This window comes from Cnephaeus nilssonii (genome assembly GCF_951640355.1).
Source record: "Cnephaeus nilssonii genome assembly, chromosome: 22".
Taxonomy (NCBI): Eukaryota; Metazoa; Chordata; class Mammalia; order Chiroptera; family Vespertilionidae; genus Cnephaeus; species Cnephaeus nilssonii.
This window is the reverse complement of record NC_137093.1, coordinates 4,163,754-4,189,381: the sequence shown is the minus strand read 5'-3', so window position 1 is coordinate 4,189,381 and position 25,628 is coordinate 4,163,754. Positions and strand designations below refer to the sequence as shown.

The 25,628-nt window shown below is 45.7% G+C and overlaps 1 protein-coding gene across 1 annotated transcript in view; it reads right to left on the bottom strand.

Annotated features, from left to right (window-relative positions):
* Positions 1–4,411: 4,411 nt before the first annotated feature.
* ANKRD13A (ankyrin repeat domain 13A) overlaps positions 4,412–25,628 on the bottom strand; it is a 35,820-nt gene continuing 14,603 nt past the window's right edge. The window contains exons 4-15 of the mRNA XM_079762815.1: positions 24,790–24,835; positions 22,931–23,074; positions 21,121–21,310; positions 17,237–17,303; positions 15,661–15,742; positions 14,459–14,520; positions 13,587–13,717; positions 12,294–12,451; positions 11,517–11,624; positions 9,729–9,889; positions 7,799–7,866; positions 4,412–6,358 (exon numbers count right to left, since the gene is read on the bottom strand). Of these exons, the coding sequence (XP_079618941.1) occupies positions 6,163–6,358; positions 7,799–7,866; positions 9,729–9,889; positions 11,517–11,624; positions 12,294–12,451; positions 13,587–13,717; positions 14,459–14,520; positions 15,661–15,742; positions 17,237–17,303; positions 21,121–21,310; positions 22,931–23,074; positions 24,790–24,835 (1,413 nt within the window). The 3' untranslated portion in view covers positions 4,412–6,162. The remainder of the gene's footprint in view (positions 6,359–7,798; positions 7,867–9,728; positions 9,890–11,516; positions 11,625–12,293; positions 12,452–13,586; positions 13,718–14,458; positions 14,521–15,660; positions 15,743–17,236; positions 17,304–21,120; positions 21,311–22,930; positions 23,075–24,789; positions 24,836–25,628) is intronic.

The following is a 25,628-nucleotide window of genomic DNA, read 5'->3' as shown; positions in this document are numbered from 1 at the left end:
TTCCCCAAGGTAAGGCATCATTTCTGAAAACGGAGCCAGGATTAATCCCTCAGATGGCCAGGGGTCTGGAGACCTGGATTCTTGTCCTAGCTCCAGTCACAAACAACCTAAACTTCCTCAGAGCCTCAGTTTCTCATCTTTGAAATGGTGACATACACACTTTCTCTTAAATACTGTATAGATGAAATGATTTGAAAACTAACTCAAATGAAGGTGGGATTGCTAGTTACCTGTCCCATAGAAATCTGTTACTGGCTGGAAGGAGGTGTGGGTGAGATGCCAAGACTGGCATTGACAGGGTTAAGTCCCACCTCATCTGGAACACCACATTTTGATAGGCTGCCAAAAAATTTATTGCCAGTTTTAGGATTTTATTTTATTTTTTATTATTTTTTAAAATTTCTTTATTGATTAAGGTGTCACATATTTGTCCTCATCCCCCCATTCCCATCCCACACCCCTCCCCACGGATGCCCCAACCCCCTGTTGAACTTAACCATTGGTTAGGCTCATATGTATGCACACAAGACCTTTGGTTGATCTCTCCCCCCTCCCCCCACCCTCCCCTATCCTCCCTCTGAGGCCCGATAGTCCGATCGATGCCTCCTTGTTTCTGGTTCTGTTCTTGTTCATCAGTCTATGTTGTTCATCATTTCCCCTAGATGAGCGAAATCATGTGTCACTAGAGATATACTTATAAGAACTGAATGTGAGATGAGCAATAATAGTTATGCTGACAGGCAAATGAATCAGTCTGTAGTGAGTTTCTTTCTGAACCAACAGTTCTTTTGAGACCCAATATCAATGTCCACCAGTTCCTTATGAGTACATGTCGGCACTAACCCCTCAGCTCTGGATGGTGGACAAATGGTGGTAATGCAGGTCCGACTCCCTCTGTCTTGGTCTCGGCCGGACCCAGGGGCACGGCTTCACCCGGACCCAGGGGCATGTGGCCTCACCCGGACCCAGGGGGTGCGCGGCCTCACCTGGACCCAGGGGCGCGTGGCTTCACCCGGACCCAGGACCCAGCCTCACCCGGATCCAGGGGCACATGGCCTCACCTGGACCCGGGATCCAGCTTCACCCGGACCCAGGGGCGCGTGGCCTCACCCAGACCCAGGGGCGCGTGGCCTCACCCGGACCCGGGACCCAGCCTCACCCGGATCCAGGGGCACATGGCCTCACCCGGACCCGGAATCTAGCATCACCCGGACCCAGGGGCGTGTGGCTTCACCCGGACCCAGGGGCGCGTGGCCTCTCCCAGACCCAGGGGCACGTGGCCTCACCCGGACCCGGGATCCAGCTTCACCCTGATCCAGGGGCGCGTGGCCTCACCCGGGCCCGGGACCCAGCCTCACCCTATTCCAGGGGCACACGGCCTCACCCGGACCCGGGATCTAGTTTCCCCCGGCCCCAGGGGCCCGTGGCCTCTCCCAGACCCAGGGTCGCGTGGCCTCACCCGGATCCAGGGGCCCATGGCCTCACCCGGACCCGGGACCCAACCTCACCCGGATCCAGGGGCACACGGCCTCACCCGGACCCGGGATCCAGCTTCCCCCGGACCCAGGGGCGCATAGCCTCACCCGGGCCCGGGACCCAGCCTCACCCGGATCCAGGGGCCCACAGCCTCGCCCGGACCCGGGATCTAGCTTCCCCCGGACTCAGGGGCACGTGGCCTCTCCCAGACCCAGTGTCGCGTGGCCTCACCCGGATCCAGGGGCCCACGGCCTCACCCGGACCTGGGACCCAGGCTCACCCGGATCCAGGGGCACACGGCCTCACCTGGACCCAGGATCCTGCTTCACCCGGACCCAGGGGCGCGTGGCCTCACCCGGACCCAGGGGCGCGTGGCCTCTCCCGGGCCCGGGACCCAGCCTCACCTGGATCCAGGGGCCCATGGCCTCGCCCGGACCCGGGATCTAGCTTCCCCCGGACCCAGGGGCACGTGGCCTCACCCGGACCCAGGGGTGCGTGGCCTCTCCCAGACCCAGGGTCGCGTGGCCTCACCCGGATCCAGGAGCTCATGGCCTCACCCGGACCCGGGACCCAGCCTCACCCGGATCCAGGGGCACACGGCCTCACCCGGACCCGGGATCCAGCTTCCCCCGGACCCAAGGGCGCGTGGCCTCACCCGGACCTAGGGGGCGTGTGGCCTCACCCAGGCCCAGGGGCGCGTGGCCTCACCCGGACCCAAGTGTGCGAGGCCTCATCCGGACCCGGGACACAGCCTCTCCCGGATCCAGGGGCATACTGGCTCACCCGGGCCTGGGATACAGCTTCACCCGGACCCAGGGGCACGTGGCCTCAGCCGGACCCAGGGGCGCGTGGCCTCTCCCAGACCCAGGGTCGGATTTTATTTTTTTTTGTTAATCCTAACCTGAAAATATTTTTCCATTGCTTTTTAGGGAGAGGAGGAGAGAAAGGGAAACATCAATGTGAGAGAAACAAATCAATTGGTTGCCTCCTGCATGAGCCCTGACCAGGGACCAGGCCGGGAGGAGCCTGCAACCAAGGTACATGCCCTTGACCTGGAATCAAAACCAGGGACCCTTCGGTCCACAGGCCAACACTCTATCCTCTGAGCCAAACTGGCTAGGGCCACTTTTAAGATTTTAAAAGGAAACAGTAAGAACTTGCCAGCCTGCTGTTTGTTCAGTAATCACCAGCCAGTAGTAGGGCCATGTTCATTTTCTGAAAAAACTTTGCAGTAGTTCACGTACAAATCCAAAACCCAGCCTACATCCTCATTCCATGTTACCATCTGTGCAGGATGAGACGTCAAGCTAAAGTAAGAAAATCATATTTGTAGAAAGAGGCTTATTACAGAGAGACAAGGAAAGAGAAAAACTTCAGGTCTGGGGGAGGGAGAGAATTATACTGAAAAGCTTTTTAGAGCAGAGACTGACCAGCTAGTACCTTCAGGTAGAATTCTTTTCCTGACCATTTTAGGGAGCACGGGGGACCCTAGACCTCATAGAGTGAACTGTACTCAGAATACCTACCGAGTACCGAAATGGACACATATAACTGACACCAATCATAAAAGTGAGTTACTTTAGCAAACACTAATCTTAATTTTCTTTAAAGTTGAGATGAAGACATGTGCAAGTGCTGCTTGAGATTAGGGGTTCTGGAGTCTTAGGAGGACTTTTTCCAGCTGGATCGGTTTTATTTTTATTATTATTATTATTTTTTTAATATATTTTATTGATTTTTTACAGAGAGGAAGAGAGAGGGATAGAGAGTTAGAAACATCGATGAGAGAGAAACATCGATCAGCTGCCTCTTGCACACCCCCTACTGGGGATGTGCCCGCAACCAAGGCACATGCCCCTGACTGGAATCGAACCCGGGACCCTTGAGTTCACAGGCCGACTCTCTATCCACTGAGCCAAACCGGTTTCGGCTGGATCGGTTTTAGATCACACATGGGCCTAGTCGGGTTTTGAACTCCATCACTTACTGTGCTGCAGGCATTTGAAGTTGCCATAGTTCAGCTTGCCTTTGATGTCATCTGTGTTGAGCAGGAAACGGCTAGTTTTTAAATTAAATAATCCATAGGCATTGCATTTCCACCAGAACAGTTTTCTTCCTCGTGCCCCACCTGGCTATTTACTTCCCCAAAAGCAAAGCAGCACTTTCATTTTCCCAAGTCCTCATTTCTGAAACCATCTTTTACTAGTCATTGCCTTGTTTTAACACCAACATACTTGGTGTAGGATAAGTCTTACAGCCCTAATTATCAACTGAACTTCTAAGAGCAGCCTCAAAAAGCACTTCAGCTTCAACCTGGCAGGTGTGGCTCTGTTGGAATGTCCTACCCTACACCGAAAGGTGGCGGGTTCGATTCTGGGTTAGGGCAAATACCCAGGTCTCGGGTTCGACCCCCTATTTGGGGCATGTATGGGAGATGGCCGATGGATGTTTCTCTCTAAAGCAATGAAAAGCATGCCCTTGGGTGAGGATTAAAAAAGAAAAAAAAGCCCTTCAACTTCAAAGGAGAGAGCTTCTTCAATCACCTAGAGAGCTGATGCTGACTTGGTTTTCCTTACTCCACAAGAGCCAGTCCATCTCCAGGCCAGAGGCCTACATGCAGATCCAGCTGCAGAGGCCTGAGAGCAGCCTTGCTTCTAGTTTCCATTTGAGACAAGGAGCACTGGGCATGTGACTATGATTGGTCAGGAAGGCGGGGAGGAGCATGTCACCTTGTAATATACAACGGAGCATTGGGAGGGCATTCTGATGTTCCAGTATCACACAAAACAAGCGTGGGTTCATTCAGTGGCTAGAAAAACAGCCTGAGAAGAGAAAGACTCACAGGCTGTCTAGGATGCTGTGTGAGCACCCTCTAAGGAAGCAGTCTTTGCATTTTAAGAGAGTGAACACATAAATGAAAGACACTGCAGGCAGGTTGACGAAAAGCTCAGTCCCTTTTTAATTGACTTCCTGGGATAAAGTCAGAGACACTGGGAAGCAGAACAATGGAATGCAAACATAAGAGATTACTTATGGTTCACCTTAGTGAGTAAACAGTGTCGCCTAACTGCAGCCATTCCCAAGATGTGTCCTCACTCAAGGTAAATATTCAGTAAACAAAATGCCAAGGTATGTATTTGAAACAAAGGTGATGCTGCGTATACTGGCCTGGTGTGCAGAGAAGGAATTTTGGTCAGACCATGACAAAGACAGGTGGTTATATTGAATCAAAAGCACATTTCTTTGTGGCTAGGAACATTTTACTGGCAATGCTAACTGTATTACAGACTTTAACTGGAACGTAATTCATGTTTCTCTTCCCATCCCAAAAGAAGCCCAACACACAGGAAACTGATGTAAAACAGGAGGATATTATTTACCAGGTCATTTCAGTGCAGCTGTGAGCATGAATACACAGAGCAGGCCAGAGTGAGGGTACCCTCAGCTGTATGTTCTGTGATGGTTATTTACAGAAGGGTTAGACAAAATAGTTAACTACTAAAGGTATCCAAAAAAGGCCTGAGAAAATCTGGTTAAAATGTATAACCTTGTATTGCTACTGATGGGAATAGTTTTTATATCTTTTAAAAATAATAAAAAGATTCTGTTAAAAAATATATTTATCGAGAAAGATGTTGATTTGAACTCTAAAAAGCAATGTGGAATCATCACTTTCCCTTCTGAATATAGAGCCACTGAGTTCCATTTGTAGCTCCCTTTCTAATCCCACCCCTTCTCCTCTAGCGAGCCGAGGACATGCAGTGGGTGGGGTCTTCCCGGACCTCCACGTGGGAAGTGTGGCACACACACGTGTGGTTTGGTTCTATGCTGTCTGGTATTTTGGCCAGCCTGCCCACTGCAAGAACAAAGCTCAGTTCTAGCTGTTCCTTCAGGGCCAGGATTAGCTGCCTTGGATTTAGCCTGGAGGATCCTACGCTCAAAGGAACTGCCTTTACAAGTTCAAATCAGATCCCACAATGAATGAAGTGAGGTGGTTTGAAATTATTAGTAATTTTTAAGGCTAAGGCAACATTTATGGTCATTAGTATATCTTAATTTGATGCAAATAGTTAACCCTAATCTAAAATAGATCCTGTACACATCTCCTCTTTAACTGTAGCTAGGGATGGAAAGAATGGAATAAGGTGGAGATGGAGGAGGAACAGTGATGGTGGCCTAGAAACCCTGTATAAAGGTAAAAATAAAGGAGTAGATCGGCACAGATTATCCATTTCTTTGGTGAACTGTAAAGTATCATAAATTTTCATAAACCACACTCTACAAAGGCTGCTGCTCTCCTATATAAAAGCACCCTGACTCTGCAATAACTTGTTTTGTTATCACTCCTTGGTAAAAATGAACCTACAGATCTGCGGGGATTGGGTTTTTTTGTCTAAAGCTGGTAGTAAAAATGTGACCTGTAAGCCAACATAGCTCATGGAAAGTGACGATGCTCTCCTCCCCTTGGTCTGGAGATGTGGCCTGCCGGTCCCCAGCCCCTTCACCGGGGAGTGTTGTGGATGGACCTGGGGGTCCCTGGTCCTGCACCTCTGCGTAAAGAAGGGGGCAGCTGCCGTCCGCTGTGCACATGCGAGGTGCAGTCAGTCCCTCAGCCCCAGGGCCCTGGTAACGTAGCACCCGCGTGCAGCCCAGAGCTCTGCTTTGTGCAGCTGTGGGCAGAAAGGTCTATTTCTCAGTGAGAGACAGCTGTAAGACCTGCTGGAGCTCCGCCTCCTCCTCCCGGAGCCGGAGCTCCTGCTCCTCCAGCTCTTTGGCAGAGAGCTCCATGGCCAGCTGCAAATCACTATCAAAATGGCTTGTCTCACTTGAGGCACCAGAGTACAGGCCTTCCGAGCTGGTGAGGAGGCTCTCTTGGATGGCCCTGGGTTGGAAAAAGAGGGGGAAAAGAAAGGGATTATTATTACCATCATGGCAATGGTAGCAACTACATTCTTAACTGCTTACCAAGTGCACACTGTGTGCGTGCATAATGCCATTCAATCCCCCATGACTCTGGGAGCACAGAGGCTATATACAGGTGAGAAGTCTGAGGCTCAGAGGTTAAGAAACCTGTCCAGGATCACCCAACTACTAAGTGATGGGGCTAGGAACTAAACTTGGATCTACTTGAAGCAAAACCCAAGTTCTTCAACAGGTTTTCATATGCCCAAAGTTTAGGGAAATGCTTTGTAAAATGAATCTTTCTGGTTTCCTCCATCTATATATAAAAAGAGCCAGGGTCTCTAATGTCCAAAACGACCGAAGGCTCAACCAAACACCGGAAATCAGTCCTACAGTCAGTGCTAGGTTGCTGTGGTGACCCAGCACTGACTGCTGAGAGAGCTGTGAATCAGGCCTGGAGAGAGGCCCGAAGAGAGAGGCAGGGTCTGATCCACAGCCTCCGTGGCAGCTGTTGATCAGCTGTTGCCTTTCTCTCTCTCTCTCCGGGTTTCGCCAGCAGTCGCACCTCTGTTTCTCTTCGGGCCTCCTCGGGGGCTGCTGATCAGCCCCACCTCTCTGATGAGGCCCGGAGACGCTGACTGGCATAGAAACCAACCAATCAGAACCAAATCTGGGTGAACTGTGAGGAGCCAATGGCTGCATAGGAGGCGGAGCTTTTGATGCTGACTGGCATAGAAACTGACCAATCAGAACCAAATTGACCGGCAGGGGAGGGCAGTTGGGGGGCGAGATCAGGCCGGCAAGGGAGGGCAGTTGGGGGCAAGATCAGGCTGGCAGGGGAGGGCAGTTGGGTGGGTGATCAGGCAGGCAGGCAGAGAGGTTAGGGGCGATCAGGCAGGCAGGCAGGTGAGCAGTTAGGAGCCAGCGGTCCCAGATTACGAGAGGGATGTCCGACTGCCGGTTAGTTGGATCCACCAAGGGATCCCTAATTGGAGAGGGTGCAGGCTGGGCTGAGGGAACCCCCCCTCCATGCACAAATTTCATGCATTGGGCCACTAGTTTAAAAATAAAGGAAGAAAATCTAATAATCTCTGTAGCTCTTCCCCAAAATGCCATTATCTTTAAAATTATATAAAGGTCCCACTGAGGGCATTTAGACGCTGTGTGATCACACATTCTTGGCAGATCAGGCAAATCAGAAAACATTTCCTCGGGGCCTGGCTGCCAATGGCACTGGCCTGTGAACTAGTCAGCAGTGCTATCACCCACTCCTGGAAACTCAGCCACCAAGAGATTACAGCTATTTTAATGAGTAACTGCCACAAGAAGCAGGATGAGAATTAACACTTTATCAGGTCTCTCCCGCCAGGCACAGTGTTGTGTGTACCAAGTGCCTGTGCCAGGAATTAATGTCAGTTACCTCTCATATTGGACATCGTAGACATGTGTCTGGCTGATCCCTCCATTCGAAGCTGGTCCTGAAAGGTCCTAGGAAAAACAAACATGATGGACATGAATATCTCTTAGAAGGAATAGATGTCATACCGATAAGAAAATAAAGCAGCAAGAACAAAATTAAAAATATTTGCATGCCCATTATTCAGAGTAGTGTGTGAAAAACTAATAGGGACTTAAGTTATCTCTAAAATGACACCTAAGTGCCAGGTAGTATATGGTACACTACCCTGCTTAACAGCCTTTCATACTTGACAAAAAAATCAGTCTATTAAAAAGTAGCTAACCTTGGGCAAAGTTTAAATGAACAAAGCAGGTAATGCTTTTAGAGCAAGGTTAGAATACATAATTCAATACAGTCATGCACCACATGACAAGGTTTTAGTCAGTAATGGACCGTGTACATGATGGTGGTATACCATATAGCTTAGGAGTGTAGTAGCCTGTACCATCTAGGTTTATGTAAGTGCATTTTATGATGTTTGCACAGCAAGGAAATCGTCTAACGTTGCATCTCAATGCATCCCCACTGCCCATCGTGAAGCCGTGCCTAACTGAGTCTGTCATCTGTGACTTTGCCACTCCTTTCTGTAAAACTGTGGTCAAGCAGGTTTATGTAGGCCCCGGAGGAAAACAGCAGCTCACTAATCGAGGGAAAGAAAAGCGGTAATGGACTGACAGTGATGTCCAGGGCTGGATCTTCTCCCAGGAGGGCTCTCATAGGGAATATTCCTGCTCTGAGGTCTGGCCCTTGGCCCAGCAGCCTCAGAAAACTGAATGGCTCTATGAATGGGGTCCATGAAGGGGAATAGTGGGGCTCACATTATTCAAGCTCTGAGACTCAAGAATAAAAGCAGAATGTCAAAAACCTGAGCCCTGGGAAGCCACAGGAGGGAGGGGACAGAAGGAGTTGGTGACGGGGGAGAACCACATGCCCTGGACTGTCCCAGGCTGGTGAGGCCTGGAGGAAGAATCACATAAGAAAACAGAAGGCAACTGTTCTTAACGCCGGTCTGTCCTGTCCTTAGCTCTACTAGTACTTTCAGTTAGAGGCTCAAAGAGTCTGGGATTATACCCCTTAAGACAGAATAAAATATCTGAGTAAAAAAACATTAACAAAGCATCAACCAACACTTTCATCGTTCCCTTACTAAGCAACAAACACGATGATTGGTCTTCCTGGGGAGGAAGCTGAAATTAAAATCCACATACCTTCTTATGACACTACTGACACAGGTAACATTCTAGGGAAAATATGGTGTAAACTATTATGAATTTACTGTTTCAATACTAGAAAATTACATAGCAACCCCAAGAGATATATAACCGTTAGCTATACGGGTGAACATGAGGAAAGGGAAGTCTGTCAGGAGACATCCTGTGAGTGATGCTGACAGGATTATGCAGATTATATGAGATTAGGAGCCCTCGCTCCCCGGGCCCCGCAGCGGCCATGGCCACTGCCGGTCCGGCCCTGCCCTGCCTCCCTCTCTGGGCCCTACAGCAGCCAAGGCCGCTGCCGGTCCGGCCCTGCCTCCCTCTCTGGCCCTTGAAGCAGCCCCGGCTGCTGCTGATCAGGTCCTCCCTCAGCGCAGGCGCACAGAGGCCCCTGCTGCCCTGCCCGAAACGCTGCGTGCGCAACCTTCTGTCCGGTCGACCTGTTATGGCGTCCCGGTTAATTAGCATATTTCTCTATTATACACACACACACACACACACACACATATATGGAGAGAGAGAGAGAGATATCTCGTAATAACCTTTGGAAAAGACCAGGTGTGTACAATACAAAACAATTTCTGTAAATACCATAAATATGCCAAAGTTGTTATTTGAAGAGGTCAAATGGGAGGGTAAAACCTCCCATGCCCTGCCCTTTATTCTGATAAATGCACCTGACTCCTGCTCGATTCCAGTAAGCTCTGCTGGATGGCAAACTGCATGATCTCGTAGTCTTCGTCCTGCAGGTGCATGTTTTTGCCATTGTCTTGAACATGGTAAGATTCAGGAATTTCAAACACAGACTGATCAACCTCAAAGTTTGTGACCGGGGAAGCTGGAACACAAAGAGTGTATCTGAGTTAGTATATGAATTTCCACTTCACCTTTGTATACACATTTTTAAAATTAAAAAATGATAAGATTAAAATAAAAGTTTGCTAGATGTGAGATTTAAAAATATATATATTTTTATTAATTTCAGAGAGGAAGGGAGAGGGAGAGAGAAATAGAAACATCAATGATGAGAGAGAATCATTGATTGGCTACCTCTTGCCCACCCCCTACTGGGGATCAAGTCCACAGCCCAGGCATGTGCCCCTGACTGGAATCAAACCCAGGACCCTTCAGTCCTCAGGCCGACGCTTTATTCACTGAGCCAAACCGGCTAGGGCTGTGAGAGAGATTTTGAGGAATAATCTTGACAGATAAAAGTATTAGAATACTGCCCTGACTGGTTTGGCTCGGTGGGTCCCGGGTCAAGGGCACATGGCCCCTCTTGCGGGCTTGATCCCCAGTGGGGGACGTGCGGGAGGCAGCCTATCAATGATTCTCTCTCATCATTAATGTTTCTATCTCTCTTTCCCTCTCCCTTCCTCTCTGAAGTCAATTAAAATATATTTTTTTAAAAAGTTAGAATACCGCTTTTCTTTTTTTTTTTGCCTTGATTATTTTTTAGTAATAAAGTTAATGCAGAGTTATAAAAAAATATAGAAGACTATAAAATGAAAAGTGAAGATCTCTCTCCCTGTACCCTTTCTCCTATGTCCAAATTCCAGAGGTAACCAGTATTTTACTCATGCGTCCTTTGAGGAATGTGTGTGTACACACACAGTCACACCAATGTGCAATGTGTCTTTTTCTTTTTTCTCTTATTATGAAATACAGTGAACATATAAAATAGTGTGTATATATGTAAACATAAAAAATGTAAAACAAACACCTGTGTATCTTTCAACTAGCCTAAGACACAGAACACTATTTTAGCATAATTTTTAAAAACTGAAAAATATTCAATTATATTTCTATATACTAGAACGAGTAACTGCAAAATAAAAATTAAGAAAATAAATCCATTTACAATAGCATCCAAAATATGAATTGACTTGATAGCAAAGGAGGCCGAGAAAATTTGGGGGGACGATAGAAATGTTCTCTCATGACTGTGGAGGTGGTTACATTTGTCAAAATGCATTGACCTATCACACTTAAAAATGAGAGCATTTTATTGTATCTACGTTACACCGGAATAAAGTCATTTTTAAAGAATATGCTGTTTTTAGCCGAAACTGGTTTGGCTCAGTGGATAGAGCGTCAGTCTGCGGACTGAAAGGTCCCAGGTTCGATTCCGGTCAAGGGCATGTACATTGGTTGCGGGCACATCCCCGGTGGGGGGTGTGCAGGAGGCAGCTGGTCGATGTATCTCTCTCATCGATGTTTCTAACTCTCTATCCCTCTCCCTTTCTCTCTGTGAAAAATCAATAATAATAATAAAAAAAAGAATATGCTGTTTTTAATAAACATTCTCAATTTTTTTCATTGAATTTAAACTAAATCCAAAATTTTCCTGATTTAGTACAGAGAACTACTTTATAAGATACTCCAATTCAAACAGAATAATTAGTATAATGACTAAATGTAAGAATTTTCTTTTTTAAAAATCACAAAACCCCATTTTCTTTTACCTGAATCTGCCTGGGTTCCTTCCACATTTTGAGTTTCTTCAGCAGTGCTACAGCCATTAACATTTCCAAAGGTAATCCGTGCATTTAATACATGAAACAGGGGAATTTCTAACAAAATAAAAGCTTTTATAAATAACTTTACTGAGAATAATAACCATCATTTAATACTTAGCTACGAGTGCTTACTATGCTGGTACCTTGCCAAGTACTCTTTATGAGTATGATTTCATTTAATCCTCATAACAACCCTTCCCAATATACAGATATGAAAACTGAGATTCAGAGAGATTAAGCAACTTTTCCTAGATCACAGTAAGTAAATGATTGAGCCAGGGTTCAAGTGTCATGAATGTACAACTATCCAAAATATAAATTCCTCCCAAGTAACATGTATTGTATATGGTATTATGCATACTACTTCAGGCCCTAAGCCTATTTATGTGTCAAAGGATCTTGGTATCAATTGTCTTCCTCAATTAACTATCTAATTTGAAGTTTCACTTAAGGTCTGGTATTGAAACAATGAATGTTTCACATTTTTATGCCTTTTCACGTCAATAAATTGAACTGGTGATTGGGGAATCTCCTAATTTTGCTATGCAAAATGACCAAGTGTCATGACACTTCTTCAAGCCCAATGAAACTAGAGGCTGTGGCCTCCTCTGTATGTCTCCTGTGTGCTACTTTTGGTGCAAGTGCTCCAATGCCCTAAAGCACATCTGTCACCCGCAAGGAGGGCACAACCTGCAAGTGCTCCCGTGGTTCACTGAACGGTACCTATTTTGACAGGAAATCCAGGTGGGAATTCCAATTTGATGAAATCTCTCAGTCTTGCGAAATGAGCGCTCGTTCTGGCCATCAGGTCAATGATGGGAATGACCTGCTCCACAAGGGAGAGAGGAAAGTCCTCACACATCCACAGTGTGGCTTTGAACCTGCAGGGTTTGACGGAGAAAAGGCTGAGGACATGACCATCAGACAGGGAAACTGAATTCTATGCAGTAGGCTAGAACAGCATCTTGCTCACCCTTCGGTCTTCCCAGTTATCTTACATCTCAATTCTGAGCTAGGAGGGGACTACTCCCAATGGGGAATTCAGATCACTCTGAAATCTGGCAATCAGAGCTTTAGCTGATAGCAAGAATGAAGACACTGCTAGCTGGTGGAAACCATTTCATTTAATCAATGGATGCTGTTGGCAGTAAAATAAATATCCAATCTATACTCTACTTGGGAAGGGCTAATAAGATGGGCTTTTGTCGTAGCCAGTTTGGCTCAGTGGATAGAGTGAAGGGTCTACAGACTGAAGGGTCCTGGGTTCAATTCCAGTCAAGGGTACATGCCCGGGTTGTGGGCTCTATCCCCAGTGTGCAGGAGGCAGCTGACCAATGATTCTCTCTCATCACTGATGTTTCTATCTCTCCCTTTCCCTTCCTCTCTGAAATAAATAAAAATACATTTTAAAAAAAGTAGAAGAAGAAGAAGGGCCCTAGCTAGCTTGGCTCAGTGGATAGAGCGTTGGCCTGTGGACTGAAGGGTCCCAGATTAGATTCCAGCCAAGGGCACATGCCTGGATTGCGGGCTTGATCCCCAGTAGGGGGCGTGCAGGAGGCAGCCGATCAACGACTCCTCAATGATGTTTCTATCTCTCCCTCTCCCTTCCTCTCTGAAATCAATAGAAATATATTTAAAAAATAAAAGATGGCCTTTGTAAAGTAATTTAAAATTCTTTTTAAAGGCAGGGGACAGAGAAATGACTGAACGTGACACCATAAAACAGCACAGTTCTGAAACAAATAATCCATAAGTTGAAAAATGGCCATTGAGCCTTGGCCAGCATGGCTCAGTAGTTGAGCATCGACCTATGAGACCTATGAACCAGGAGTCACTGTTCCATTCCAGGAAAGGGCACATGCCCAGGTTGTGGGCTGGATCCCCAGTGTGGCGCCTGCAGGAGGCAGCCAATCAATGATTGTCTCTCATCATTGATGTTTCTATCTTTCTCTCCCTCTCCCTTCCTCTCTGAAATCAATTTGAAAAGAAAGAAAATGGCCATTAGATCTCTCTTACTTTTGTGTTCTGATCGTCAGCTCTTTCGGCCTTCCGATGTCCCTGTCTCTCAGATCAAACTCTTCATTGAAGTACTCGTCAGGTGTGATGGCTGTGGGGTTATTTGCAGTGGCACATTCTGTGGTGAGGTCCTGCCGAGCCAGAACTCAGGGGAATCAGAAATGCCAAGTGATGCTCACAAGTGGAGGCCTATGGCACTCAGTCTCTGAGGCGGACATGTTAATCAGCTACAGATCAGGAAGTTCTAGTCATTAACGTTTTAAAAATTAAGTTACTGCGCAGAACAAGAAAATCTAGAAAGGTATTACCAAGCTACATGGCAAATCAAATGCATTTCTCCATTTCAAAATACTTCTCCACTTTCCTTTGCATTTTTATCTCCTGATTATAGAGAGAGAGATAGGAAAGCACATGAGATCTGGGAGGCTTGGGGTGTAAGTTCCAGCTCTGCATTCTCTAGCTTGTGATGCTGGAAAGGTAGTTTCATATTTCTGACCCTCAGGGACATCCACTGTAGCAATTTCATAGAGTTATTTGTAAGGATCAAGTGAGGAAACGATTGTTAAGGTGCTTTGTTAAAATGTAAAATCCTGAATCCTTTTTAATTTAAATTTTTACAGAGAGATCTTAGTTTATAACACATAAGAGAGAAAGCACCTGATTTTCTATAATCACTACCCCTCCCCTAAAATCTTTATTTTTAAAGACTCGGTCATCTAATTCTCTTCCAGTAGAGTGTCTCAAATTCCAGCTTGGGAGTACCCTATATCCTTTTCAAACGGAGTGGCCTATTAGAGATTCAGTAAACGCCACCCACCCACAGGGAAGTCATCTTCTTTAAATTGTGCTGAGAGCTCGCTGCTTCAACTTACCCCTTGAGCACCAAACTGGTGTTCCACAGTTCCCAACAAGGATTCCAGTGGGTTCCTGTCCGCTATACAGGGGCGAAAAGTTTACTGTTTAATATTATACTTTACTTGTGACTATAGAAAAAGATTCTCATCATATTTTAAAGTTTCTGATACTAGCTACCTGCATCAGGGTATCATTTATGGACAGACTCATAAAATCATCCACAAGAACCATCAGCTAATTTATCTTTTGTAGTGTCTCTAGATGAACAACAATTACAAGAATTAAAGCAGAACATTGTGGAAAGAGGTTGCATTTGTGAGTGAGCCAGATCTGGATTCCAATCTCATCCTGAATGGTCACTGCCCATGTGTCCGTGTCCTGGGTCTCAGTGTCCTCATTTGTCAAAGTCATAGTATTGTGGTAACATAGTTAACAATAGCGGTGGTGGTGGTGAACAATAACTGTGTGCTAGCCACATACTGCAGGCACTGCTCTAAATATTTATTTGTAGTAACACACCTAATCCCCCCAGTAACTCCTAAGATCTAGAAGCACTTCTATTTCATTTTTGAGGAAATAGAGGCACAGATGGTCAATAACTTCACAAAGCCACAGAACCAGCCATTGGCAGAGCTGGGCAATGGCGACCATGTATTGGCAATGTTTTGGCTCAGAGCCCAAGTTCTGTCTAAATTTTTCATTGTGATAGTTTGGACCAAATCACTTATTCCAGTGAAAATATTCTCCAATAGCCTTATCTACTTTTTCACCCAACAATTGTTCTTCATAACATATAAACAAGTCCTCGTGAATCGCTTTAATTATAGCTGAAGCCAACTAAGGAGAAATATCTCCAAGAATGAGTCAGACTAAGGAAATTTTTATAAAAAGGAAGTCAGTATTAGGATTAGTACACCTGGTCACATTAACCCCAAAACTTACCAGAGCCAACAAAGGTTCTCTCTAGGATTAAAAAAGGGGTGGAGGCCCAGCTGGTGTGGCTCAGTGGTTGACCACTGACCCATGAGCCAGGAGGTCACAGTTCGATTCCCAGTCAGGGTTCATGCCCAGGCTGTGGGCTTGGTCCCCAGTAGGGTACTTGCAGGAGGCAGCTGATCAATGATTCTCTCTCATCATGGATGTTTCTATCCCTCTCTCTCTGAAATCAATTAAAAAGACACACCACAACTTATTTTTTTAAAAATGGGTGGAGAATTACCTTTATATCTCTTTTTCTCTTCCTCGGTCAGATGTTCTGTCCGTATTTTGGTTATCACACTCACATTATTTACGGTATAAACCTTGAGAGACGTGTGCAAGAGAAAATAGTGACATAGGGAATCAAAACTCAAAAAATAAGCATAGCAAGAGCAAGAATGCTGAAGCCAAAAAATAAATAAAAAGAAATCCAGCAAAATAAAAATGAGAAATGGTTAACAATCATTAGGATCCTTCAGAGAAAACACACAAGCGATCGCTTAGGAAGGCCTCAGCAGTCACTTTGCATCTCAGACAGTTTTAAATACTGAGGAGGTAACAGACAGGTTTCATCTTCTTGTTGCTAAATGCTCTCAAAGAAGGTCCTGCACTTTAGGCCTCCCCCCTGCGTTTCTATTGTGCTAAGGCTGTGGTCGGCAAACTGCGGCTCGCAAGCCACATGCGGCTCTTTGGCCCCTTGGGTGTGGCTCTTCCACAAAATACCACAGCCTGGGCGAGTCTATTTTGAAGAAGTGGCGTTAGAAGAAGTTTAAGTTTAAAAAATTTGGCTCTCAAAAGACATTTCAATCGTTGTACTGTTGATATTTGGCTCTGTTGACTAATGAGTTTGCCGACCACTGTGCTAAGGCATCCGAACCTGCACTGAGGACTTCTACTGATTTCTGGCCATCTTATAATAGGGCTGACTAAGACAGCCATCCGCTAGGCAGGAGGAAAAGGGAGTGAACAAAGGTTCTCTACACTGATAAGCTTTACAACCAGAAGTCACTATTAAAGGCATGCCAGATATTGACAAAAATCATTGTAGCTGCCAGAGTCAATGCTCTGTTATCAAGGTTGACTGGGAACTATGGGGGTCTGGAAAATCAAATGTCTCGATTAACAGAGAATTAACTGTATCTGCCATACGTTCAACGGTCCAGGAAACACACTCAGCACTGGAATGACTGTTACTAAATGCATCTTGCTGAGCATGACGTAAGCTTTCTTTGCTGCTCAGAGGTCACCAGAGGATACTGCAGTGCCTGGCTCCGTCCCCTGGAGCCATCAATCCCTGCTGTACTGCAGGGCCAGGAAACAGGGACAAAATGCCAGCTGTCGTCTCCACTATGACAACTATGTTCTAAACTCACTGATGTCATGTAAGTGGGCTGTGGGCCAATTGGTTGCACATAGGCTAACTACAAAAAATGGAGACTCATAAAAGCTACTGTATTTTTTTAAAAACCCACTCAGGTTATAAAAAAAGATGAACAGTCATGTTAAGTCTAATCCTTTCTGTGTGTATGTGTGTGTGTGTGTGTGTCTGTGTTTTTTTCATTCTTACCAGGACAACTGGTACCTGTCCTCATTTCTCTACAGTAGTGTTTCTCTTTGGCATAACTAGAGACCTCCTTGGGACATGCTATCCCATTTTCTGAGAGTCAAATAAGATAAAAATCCAAGTGAGAGACACACTAGACAGTACTTAGTCCCCAGAGCATCTCCATGGCACAGATGCATGACAATCTGAACAGACTCATTTGCATAGAAGCTAAATTGCTATATTAAATCTTATTTTAAGAGTTTCCTTTTACCTTTGCTTCGTAACCATTAACAACTTCTGCTTTATCTGTCCTCCAGCCCCAGAATCCGGATTTAGTTCTGATAAAAAGTGAACACCACAAATTTCTACATGTACAATATGCCATTCAGATTTATCCCTGCAGCCTTTACAGTTTCTTCCCCCAGCTTCAGTTAGTGAAGGACATCTGGAAACCATGGTCCGAGTGTCCATAGAGGATGTTACCAGTGACAGATGGCTGAAGCATCTCCCGCCCCCCTCCCAGCTATTAATCAGTTTGCCTCACCCCTGGCACAGAAAGCCTCCGTTCTTGGCTTCTTTATAAAAATTGCCAGCACGGGCAACAAAGGTGGTGACATTTATTGGACAGCTGTCCTAAAGGAGTGAGTGACATGACCAGCATCCAAGGCTCGCCACAAGGTAGTATGTGGGTCAGAGCATTTATCTGGGTCATCTTAACTATGGGCACAGATGTCAGAGGCTCTGTCCCATAAGCAGCCACAGTCAGTGGAGGAATTATCAGAACAAGGAGGCATAAACCATCTTGCTCCTTGGGAGAGTGGGGGTTGGGGGAAGGAACTCATCACTGTGGCAAGCTGCTTGGAAAAACCATCAGTGCCTCCAAAATGGCGTGGGAGTCAGTCACGCATTTGATCAGGTGCAGCAGGGGGAAAGGGTGTTAAAAGCAGGGTTTCAGCCCGGCCGTTGATCCCAGCTCTGTGGAACTGCTTTTAAAGTAGCCCAGCATTCCAGCAGCAGCTGCGGCATTGGTAAAGTGCCCCAAAACCCAGTTATTCCACTCAACACATTCCTGAAAAAATGCATTTAGGAACCAACAGCAGCCAAGAGGCTCTGGTTCTTTTTCAAAGCATCACACCCTGGGAAATGCTACCACTCACAGGGAGCCCTGGCCAGACTGCCCCTTTGTCTAGGACATCACATCCTAGCTCCACTGTGACTGCGCACTTGGCCCTGTGTAGGGCAGCTGCCTGCCTTCTGCTCAGAGCCTGGAGTGAAGTGGGACATCAGGTGGCATGTTAGCCAAGTCACAGAGAAGGTCTGCGATCATTTGCATATTGTGTTTCCAAACAGTTTGCTTTTCTTCTAATGGGATTTAGTAAATGAAATTAGGCCAGGTGGGGTATAGGAGTTTTATGTATGCATTACAGCCCATCAGAGAAAGGAGGGCCCAAAGCTTTAAACTTCCTATTAGTTGTCCACAATTAGTACGCCGTGACCCTTGGAGGGAAAGAAAGAAATCCTAAAGGGATTACACAAACTACTAGCTATGTCCAAGTGACATTTCAGAAACAAAATGATTCTGGGGTGAAGGGGGCTAGAGACCTCACCTAACTGATTAATAAACCGGAGCCCCCTCTTAGTCATTGATAATTGAAAATCGAGATATTCCTTTTGGTTAACAAATTCAATCCTCAGTTCCTGTCTGTCACTAAGTCACTTGACAGTTCAGCACAGGAAATATTCCTTTTCTGGCACAGAGTCGTCCGAAGGACTGAAGGATGACCAGGTCACTCCACTTCCTCCTTCACGTGTACTGAGCCAACAGCTGCACTATTCTCCCTGGAACCACCATGCTCCTCACTCACCTCCCTCATCCACAACCCTGACTATTCCGTTTCCTTTTCATCCTCAATCTCTGATGGTTTCATTTTGTTTTTTTAAAAATTAAAGAACTTATTGCCCAGCCAGTGTGGCTCAGGGGTTGAGTGTTGACTTATGAACCAGGAAGTCACGGTTTGATTCCCAGTCGGGGCACATGCCCGGGTTGTGGGCTCAGTCCCCAATAGGGGGCAGGTGGGAGGCAGCTGATCAATGATTCTCTCTCATTGTTGATGTGTCTGTCCTTCTCTCCCTCTCCCTTCCTCTCTGAAATCAATAAAAATAAATATATTTTTTTAAATTAAAGAACTTATTTTGGTATTTCTTCAGTAGAGGCATCTCCTGTGGGGTAATCTGCAGATAGCAACATCCACTAACCCAGCACCAATTCCTTCACAAAATCCGCCACTAATCTGCCCTCTTGACTGGAAGTCCTCTGACAGTTTAGTTCTTAAATTCAATGTCTACATCCTAGTTTAAAACCAAGACCCTAATAACTCCTTGGCACTTAACTTTACATGCAGAGGCCTCTGAAGATGACACGAGAGTTCTCAGCTCCCTCTTTTGCCATGTTCACCTCTGCCTGTCTCCACTGAGACCACCACACCAAAGGCACTGGCTTGGAGCAAGCACTGGCTTGGAGGCTGCTACACAATTCGGAGAAAAGCTGTGATGGGGGCAGGAAATACTTTGTTTAGGATGAGTTGAGCATGATCTTTCAGAGAAGAGAAAAACCCAAAATGTGATCAGAGGGTATATATTAGGCCAAAAATTTATACAAGAAGGGCACTGATTTACAAGCATCAAGCCCCAAGTAACAGATTAGAAAAAAGAAATGGATGAAAATGACTATCATAATATTAGAGATCCACATCTTCCAACTTCAATCAAATGAACGCTCATACCTCCAGTAGCAAACCTCACACTCAAGAGTGCCTCAGATCCTTCCTCGATGCACAAGATGCTCACTGATCACATACTTTAATTCTGAGTACCACAGAATAAAGCAGCCGAGGAAACAGAATCCTGGAGAGATGAAGCCACCTGCCCTAAGCCACACAGTCAGCTAGCAGCCCTGCTGATGAGGGTCAGTTCTCCCAGCTCTTGTCACTACTGCTGGGATATGGCAGTGAGGGCAGGCTCCTCTGTCTTCCGGCTTTAGGGACAGAGCCCTAGGCTAAATGTCTGCAGGGGCAGGTGCCCAAGACTGGAGATGTCTTCCCATATCCTTACTGGTAAAGCCACGGTCAGCTGCTGTCCTGGAAGACAATGGCTGTCATCTGGGGAGGCTGACGGTGCGGCACTGACCCTGCCTCAGGGAGCACCCCGCCCAAGCAGCAGCATACCTGGAGTTTTGGTTTTCTCTTATGCTACAAGCAAATACCCTAATTCCACAGCTCGATCTAAACTAAAGGAAAAGGGCACTGAACAAGTCTTCTATATGACTCAATAGAAAGCTCAGTTTTATTAATAAATTTTATATTGGAAATGAAGAAAAGAAAAAGATAGGATTGTTAGTATATCTGTGAAGAGCAAAGGAAACCTAACTCCAGGATAGTGTTCACAGTAGCTCATGTTATGCTGCTCTGCTTTACAGAGAGCTGGATGTGACATCCTAGGCAAACACTCAGGGCTCTTCCAGACCCCCCGGTGCACAGCAGGGACAGCGTCTACTTCCCTTACAAAGGCCCTCCACACCTCTGCGCAGCCCAGAGGCAGGTGAGCAGACACGAGGTTCCCATCTGGGGTAACTGAGACACAGACCTCTCTGAGGTTTCTTCAGGTCGAGTCTGCAATAGAACTGAAACCCCTCCAGACTCTTGCTCTAAACTATTAGGCCTCACCGTAGGGAAACTGAGGAGAGAGAACCACATTTAACTATATGAAAGCTGTGAATTTGACTAACATCAGTGTAACCACATTCAATAGCTTCCAGAAACTCCAAGTCCCATGGTTGGGGACTAGAGAGTCTTGTGGATCCCCAAACACCAAAACAAAAATAAAATTCAAGTAAAATCCATTAGAAAGGGCCCATGAAAGAATATGAAGACATTTATCCAAGACTTAACCAATGTGCTATAAAAATGATGTATGATGAAGGATGTCAGTAATGGTTTACATTTGGTGAGAGCAGAGATTAACTTTAAAATGCTAGTGCTTAAACTGCCATAGTAGAAAAAAATCCCAATCCACCCATAATTTCCAACCAATACATACATGCCACTAAAGATGGCAGTAAAGGGGTGAGAAATTAAAATGCAGAGCCTCAATTCATACCTTTCAAAAGCAATATTCTTAGTATCGAGGCTGGTGTTAATGACTGGGCTCGTGAGCCGCCTTTCAACTTCCCTGCCTGTTGGCTTCATCAAGTCCAGAGTGAGGCGCTCCATTTCCTGGGGAAGATCAAAGTGCTCAGTGGTGACCACTTTGTCATCATGGTTGACTTCCATCAACTCCGCCCAGTTGTCTGTTAATGGAAACAAGGGCATAACTAAGTACAGTGCAAGTAAGATGCAAAACCAAGAAAACCTCACGTTAAAATGCATCATCTTTCCAAGTGTGCATCTTTGAGCCATCTTCCCCAGAGATGCAGACTTTTAAAATAATTTTCACTCTTTGTTAGCAACACATTTATCTGCGTACTTTTTTAAATATATGATTACAAAATATACATTATTTATGCACAACACTGGATAAGCCATGCCATTTATGGAGGGAATATAATGAATGAGATACAAGACAGAGGCTTGTATTCAAAAGCTCAGGGACAGCCGAAACCGGTTTGGCTCAGTGGATAGAGCGTCAGCCTGTGGACTGAAAGGTCCCAGGTTCGATTCCGGTCAAGGGCATGTACCTTGGTTGCGGGCACATCCCTGGTAGGGAGTGTGCAGGAGGCAGCTGATCGATGTTTCTCTCTCACCGATGTTTCTAGCTCTCTATCCCTCTCCCTTCCTCTCTGTAAAAAATCAATAAAATATATTTTTTTTAAAAAAAAGCTCAAGGACATAAGAGAGTAACAATGTTGGGTGGTAAATAATACACACAAGAGAATTATATAGATAACTAGAGGCCCAGTGCACGAAATTCGTGCACAGGGGGTGTCCCTCAGCCCAGCCTGCACCCCCTCCAATCTGGGACCCCTCAAGGGATGTCTGACTGCCCGTTTAGGCCCTATCTCACTGGGCTGATGGCTCCCAACCGCTTGCCTGCCTGCCTGTCTGATTGCCCCTAAGCACTTCTGTCTGCCAGTCTGATCACCCCCTAACCACTCCCCTGCCAGCCTGATCGACGACTAACTGCTCCCCTGCTGGCCCGATTGGCCCTAACTGCCCTCCCATGCTGGCCTGGCCTGGTCACCACTAACTGCCCTCCCCTGCAGGCCTGGTCGCCCCCAACTGCCCTCTGCTGGCCCGGTCACCCCCAACTGCCTTACCCTTGCAGGCCTGGTCCCTCCCAACTGCCCTCCCCTGCTGGCCTGATTGCCCCCAACTGCCCTCCCTTGCAGGCCTGGTCCCTCCCAACTGCCCACCCTGCTGGCCTGATTGCCCCCAACTGCCCTCCTTTGCAGGCCTGGTCCCTCCCAACTGCCCTCCTCTGCTGGCCTGATCACCCACAACTGCCCTCCCCTCCTGGCCATCTTGTGTGTTGGAGTGATGGTCAATTTGCATATCACTCTTTTATTAGATAGGACAAGTAAGGTACAGGAATTGAGAGGTGAATAATGAAAAGAATGACAAGCCCGCCAATGTGGCTCAGTGATTGAGCACTGACCCATGAACCAAGAGGGCTGGGTTCAATTCTGAGTTAGGGCACATGCCCAGGTTGTGGGCTCAATCCCCAGTAGATTAGAGGGCATGCAGGAGGCAGTCAATCGATGTTTCTCTCTCATTGATGTTTCTACCTCTCTCTCCCTTCTCCCTCTCCCTTCCTCTCTCTCTAAAAATAAATAAAACATAATTTAAAAAAGAATAACAAAAAAAATGCCCAGAAAGGATCAGATAAGGCACATGAATGTGAATGCGTTTTATGGTTAAAAATCACTCTATAATTTAGCATGAGCAGTGATTACTACAACGAAATCACTCACCTTCTCCCTTAAATATGAAACTACGCCTCCCTCTTATCCAGCTCATGTTCTCAAATCCCAGCAATGTGATATCAACACGCAGTTTGGCACCACTTTTCCAAATGCGACAGACATCATTTGGGCATATTCTGGAAACCAAGGGCACTGAAGAAGAGAAGTGTATTACTGAGAACAACCTGATGGCCAAGCAGAACACCCAGAAATAAGTATTCTGATTTTAATGAAAGGATAGGAATAGAAAGATGGTGACTGTCACATAGAGTTGGACCTGACTGGACTTGATACAAGAAGTCACTCTTAAAAAATTAAAATGGCCCGGCTGGCATGGCTCAGTGGTTAAGTGTTGACCTATGAACCAGGAGGTCATGGGTTCGATTCCCAGCCAGGGCACATGTCCGGGCTGTGGGCTCGATCCCCATTGTGAGTTGTGCAGAAGGCAGCCTATCAATGATTCTTTCTCATCATTGATATTTCCATTTCTCTCTCCCTCTCCCTTCCTCTCTGAAATCACTAAAAATATATTTAAAAATAAATAAAAAAGGACCTTCTGTTTTATAGCCCTTTATGAAAGTGCAGATCTATGTCCTGTCTGGAGAAAGCTCTAAATGAATTCCTCTAGAGCAGTGGTTCTCAACCTTTCTAATGCTGCGACCCTTTAATACAGTTCCTCATGTTGTGGTGACCCCCAACCATAAAATTATTTTCGTTGCTACTTCATAACTGTAATTTTGCTACTGTTATGAATCGTAATGTAAATATCTGTGTTTTCCGATGGTCTTAGGCTCTACAGCAACAGGTTGAGAACCGCTAGCAGGGTCGCCTAAGACCATCAGAAAACAGAGATATTTACATTACGATTCATAACAGTAGCAAAATTACAGTAATGAAGTAGCAATGAAAATAATTTTATGGTTGGGGGTCACCACAACATGAGGAACTGTATTAAAGGGTCGCGGCATTAGAAAGGTTGAGAACCACTGCTCTAGAGTATGCTCAATGCCAAAATGAGCTCCCCTCCTTGACTGCCATCAGAGCTTGAGTGGGTCCATCTGGCCTTTCTCGTTCACATATGCTACTTTTGCCATATGGCTGCGGCTGCCATATTGTCAGATCCACCATTCAGATGATCAAATTCCTAAAATGTGCTGCTTTTTAACAAAACCTGAAATCAGAGTGAATATCTGCATTAGGAAAAACTCATTCGTTTCACAGAAGAATCTGAAGTTCTCTTCTTTTATATACTTTTTACTCCATTTCAATGTTTCATTATAAATATGACGTCTTGCCTGGAAGTGAAAATGGCTGAAAACTGGGAATTAGGAGCTGTCATTAACTGATCAACTAGAAATAGAAGTAGAACAACTATGAAAATTACTGTCAGTCAATTTGCCTTACATAAGATTTTGGAGAGAAATACATCCATTTTGTAAAAAACAAGCTACTCCAATATTCATCTCATCTTCTTCCTCAGAATAACGAGTTTAAAAGAATCAAGCTAAACCACATAAGGAAGTAAGTAAATTATGGTAAGTCTTACTAAAATATCAACCTTTTAAAGAATAATATGGATCAATGTCAACTGGAAATGACAAAAGAGACAAAACTGTCTATATGTTATATTTATGGATGCTTGGGAGAAAAAGTCCTCCATGTGGGGAAAAGACTAGAAGGAAAACGCCCAAAGCACTAACACTAGTGGTGCTTAAGTGGGGTTATAGGTGACTATTTTTCCTAATTCTTATCTATGCATTTTCTAGATTAAAAAAAATACATATAACTTTTATAAAGGAAAAATAAACCAATATTCAGGCTAAATAGAGTTGGAAACAGAAATAAATTACAATCCCACAGCCACTCACCCCAGCTGGTGAATTCCCATTTCATCTGCACGTAGAAATCTGGAGTCTGAAGGACAAAGGTTTAAAAGAAATTACCCTTGGTGCTATTAACTAAACACAAGCACAGTAAGGGTTAATGGGGCTTTTTAAAGTGGGAGAGGGGGAGAGAACAGAGAAAATAAGAAACACAAAACGCAAACCCATCAAAATAAATGCTTATTTTACATTCAGGCTGTGATTTGTTCTTGATATAAAATGTCTAGACAGTTAATAAAGTTAACTGAAAGCAATAAGGTTGGAGGGGGATAAAAGTCAAATCTGATTTAGGGGCTCAATCTGGTTCATAACAGTAACATGAGGAGGAGCCTGGGAGGATGGGCTTAGGGACCACCAGGCAGCGTGCAAACAGGCTGCTCCAAGCAGAGAGGAGCGTCAGTTCCATCCATCAGGCTGGGAACTTGACTGGGAAAGGCTCTGTGTTCTGGAAAATGGCTTCACATTCACGGGACCACTCTGAAACCACCAAGAGGCAGCTAGACATCACTTCCCCAAGTTTATATTCCCCTCCAGTTAACAAACGACTTCGGCCCCACCTTCCTCTTAACTCTTAGAATGTGGCGTTTTGACGTTTTTCACCACCACAGCAGCCCTGTCTAAGATGATTTTCTGACCTACAAGGTTCTTGGCGAGCTACTTAAGTACCACCCTACTGAATTTCCAGTTACCACCCAAGAAGAGAAATGCTAGCAAGTCCAGGTGTTTTTCTGTTCCCTCCCACCACCCACGTTTTTCCAGAAGCACAGGGCAGGAAGACCAAGAATCTACCCTGGTTTAAGACCAGCCAGGATCCAGTGACGGGC